Genomic DNA, 3600 nt, shown 5'->3' with positions numbered 1-3600 from the left:
TGCGTGTGTGTGTGTGTGTGTGTGTGTGTGTGTTTTGACACTTCACCACCTACGATGTAATACAGGAGATCCTCTGACTCTTACAAATTCCCCTTGTAGGTGCAACATTTGAATATAGCCTACTGTGAAGCAAAATAACTTTTGCAATACAATTTGCCATCCACTTAGAACTGGTAAAGTCCTACAATTTGTATTGGAATTTAGGGAATAAATTAAAAATCAACAGACAGTAATAATTCATTTTACATTGTTTTATTACGCTATAATATGGAATACATCTAAAGAATAATTACCACAGAGAAAAAGTGTTTTGTCAAATTAACATTTTGTTAAGGGCATGTAATCTATAGTTTTAGATCGCTCAATAAAAAAAGGAAAAAAGCAAAAAGCAAAAAAAGGATTTTGGTATTTAACACATGTTCTACAGTTAATGCAGATTCGGGGAATGACCCAGATCCCAGTGAAACAAACTGAAACGAAACCGTGTTTAGCGTCTTATAGCTCTCTTTCTCCTCAGATCTCCGTCCCGTCAGGGTCGATGTGGTAGGATCAGTAAACGGCCACTAGAGGGAGACAGAAACCTCCTTCTGAGAGCTCAACCATCAAACCTTCCCTCTAATGACAAATATCCTCGGGTCTTTATATGTTTTGAACGGTCCGTGTTGAGGGGGGCAGACTTTATAGCAGCAGTTCCCGCAGTGCATGTAAATGCGATCGATAGAATTAAAACCCTCCATAGGGTTTAGACTGATGTAATAAATAAGGCTCACCGGCCTGTTTACTCTGGACCGTCTCTCAGACACACAGGCCTACGTCACGTTTGTCTAGCAGATGACTCCATCAGAAACTAAAAATAAAACCCTTCTGTAGCGTTGAGGCCCTCCTGGTTCACATCCTAACGAGTGAATCCCAGCTAGGATCTCTGCTAAATACCGACTTCAGAGCTCCACGATAAGAACACACAACCTACGACACCATAAGGAAAGTAGAAGTTTCTCTCACTTTCTCCTTGAATCCTTAAATCACACCTTTTATGTCAACGAAATAACCCTGTTATATCTGACCTCCAGTAAACCTCCTCAATCGTGGGTTAATGGATGTGTATAGTCATGTGATTAATAATTAACGTTATAAACCCATGATAACGTTTTGTGTCACGGTATTCTCTCCTACTTTATTTGAGTGTATCCGTGTTTGGTCAGCAGAGTCAACATCTCTCCCCGTCTGATGCAACGTTTCCAGTGTGTGTCTCTGTTGGGACGTAGATCTGTGTCAGGTAGACACTGCACACACACCGTTATGCTGCTTGTCAGTCGTCCTTTGAAGTATAGACCTGCTTGGCGAATCGCCAGCATGCAAAAAAAAATAGATCAAATAAAACTCAAATCTAAAATATAAATCATATTTTTGTTTCAAGATTCTGAAACGTAACAGTGACGGACCTGAGAACAAATCCACCTTAGTGATCGAGGGGGGGGGGGGGCTGTGACCTTGGGTGACCTTGAGATGGAAGGTCAAAAGGGTCAAAGGTCAAGAGGTCGGAGTGCGTTGTTGAGCCTTCCTGCTGGATGTCTCTCTGCCGCGGTCCGGAGACGATGAGAGGATGAGTTCTGTGAGGCTTCAGATGTTTGGTTTTTAAACGTAACATACTTCTATTCCATCATGTTTTCTCTTATAACATTCATCACTCATCTTGTTCATAACGACCTCACCAGTGACCTTTCACGATAATAGTAAGGAATTATACTCAAGACAGAAGCACAATATAATGTTCCACTTTCAAAATATCTCTTAATTTAATCCCAGATATCTTTTCACCTCGCTCCTCTGTTTTAATTTCTTTAATTCTGATTTATGTCCCGTAATCTGTGAATCCTTTGGCACCTTTGTGTCAGCTACAAAGACAACCACCGTGTGATTTGTGGTTTTCATGTGGGTGAAGTATGGATTTTACCCCACAGTCTCCTAGTTTATTTAATAAATATCTTGACGGTATCTTAAAGGCACTACAATACTTGCCGTTTCTTGAAATGTAAGGACTTTTATTTCATATCCTGATGAAAGAACCGAATCCGTCATCCATCATATCCGTAAATAGTTAGTCGTTTGTGTGTTTCTTTGCATGCAAGGAACGTGTGTGTGTGCATGAGCTTGTTCACAAGTGTGTGTGTGTGTGTGTGCCTGTGTGTGTGTGTGTGTGTGTGTGTGTGTGCGTGTATGTGTGCGTGCGTGGCTGTGTATGTACGTGTGCCTGGTTGTGCGCGTGTATGTGTGGCTGTGCATGTGTGTGTGTTTGTGCAAGGCTTTGTGTGTGTGTGTGTGTGTGTGTGTGTACGTGCGTGGCTGTGCATGTGTTTCACTCCCCTATACTGTTTAACCATGTTAAAAGAATGAATGAAAGTTAAAGAATGAGAGTGAGAGAAACGTGATCAACACAACAGACACCTTTGTGGATCGCTTTCTAAGTTCTGCATGTTGTTGTTATTCTGAACACCAGACCTTGAATCAAAACAAGAAGTTGAAACACAAAAGGTTTTTTAAAAGGTGATTCCTTCAGATACAGTGACACACTCGTGATCAGAGAGCCAGTTCTATTCTTTGTAAAAAAAAAAGAAGAAAATATCACGAAATATAAAAGGCATTCAAAACTCTACTTTGCAGAATATATACTTTATTTAGTTTATGTCTCTCTGCCCTTTAGCGGATGCACGCCTCAAGCACCTCGGGGTTTGAATTTACAACATTGTTAACAAACACTCTCACACTCACGGGCGATTTATGACCAATGGGCGGATTGCTTTGCAGATTGTCTCAATTGACGTCAATTGTATTGGTTAGGTGACAGCAGAAGGCCCCGCCCCCTTCGTGGGTACAGACCACGCCCCCTGCCTGGCCGCGGACACGCCCCCTGCCCGCCGAGGCTCCGCCCCCTGTAGAGCGGACCGGGAGAGAGGGGAGGGCGCACGGCTGCTGATCCCACGTGTGACGCTTCATCCCCGGCACAGTCCTATCCTCATAGCGGGGCTTTGCAGATCTCCTGCCGTAGCTGTGCGTCTGTTCCTGTAGTTGAAGCCTCTAGTTTTTGTTAGATATGGAAGCGGACGGGACCCAAGCCACCTCTGGAAGCCTAAACGACTCACAACATGATCCGGGGTAAGGCGTTATGTGTTATGCGACTGTTTGACTGTGAGCAGATCTTTTTATAGCGCACTCCCGGAGCTCCGTGCGGCGGGTCGCTCGGGCAGTGTACGCACTTCGCCTCCCCGGCTCCCCTCTCTCTCCCTCCGCGGCCACTTCCCCGCCTGGCGTCCGGACCGAGGGTCGCCAGAGCCGGCGGAGACACGTCGCCAGCCCCCCCGGAGACCACTTTAGTCTCTCGGTTCCTTTTAAGGGCGCTTTTAGAAGTAGTTAGTCGTCAAAATGGCCGAGCTGACATCTGGACTGACTTGTGTTGTGTTTTCCTCCTCCAGTAAAATGTTTATCGGAGGACTCAGCTGGCAGACTTCACCAGGTACGCGCTCCCCGTTCCCGCCGACCGCCGAACCCAGTCCGGTGTGGTGGACGCTGTAATGGCGCTGTGTGTTGTTGTGTGTTGTTGTG

General features: G+C 45.1%; 1 protein-coding gene across 1 annotated transcript in view; it reads left to right on the top strand.

Moving 5' to 3' along the window:
• Window positions 1-3010: 3010 nt before the first annotated feature.
• LOC311376252 (RNA-binding protein Musashi homolog Rbp6-like) overlaps window positions 3011-3600 on the top strand; it is a 2379-nt gene continuing 1789 nt past the window's right edge. The window contains exons 1-2 of the mRNA XM_084491102.1: window positions 3011-3153; window positions 3471-3511. Coding sequence (XP_084347228.1) covers window positions 3092-3153; window positions 3471-3511 — 103 coding nt within the window. The 5' untranslated portion in view covers window positions 3011-3091. The remainder of the gene's footprint in view (window positions 3154-3470; window positions 3512-3600) is intronic.

This window comes from Micromesistius poutassou (genome assembly GCF_964030765.1).
Source record: "Micromesistius poutassou genome assembly, contig: SCAFFOLD_6616, whole genome shotgun sequence".
In the NCBI taxonomy this organism is placed as follows: Eukaryota; Metazoa; Chordata; class Actinopteri; order Gadiformes; family Gadidae; genus Micromesistius; species Micromesistius poutassou.
Note: the sequence above shows the minus strand (reverse complement) of the source record. Positions and strands in the feature narration are given on the sequence as shown.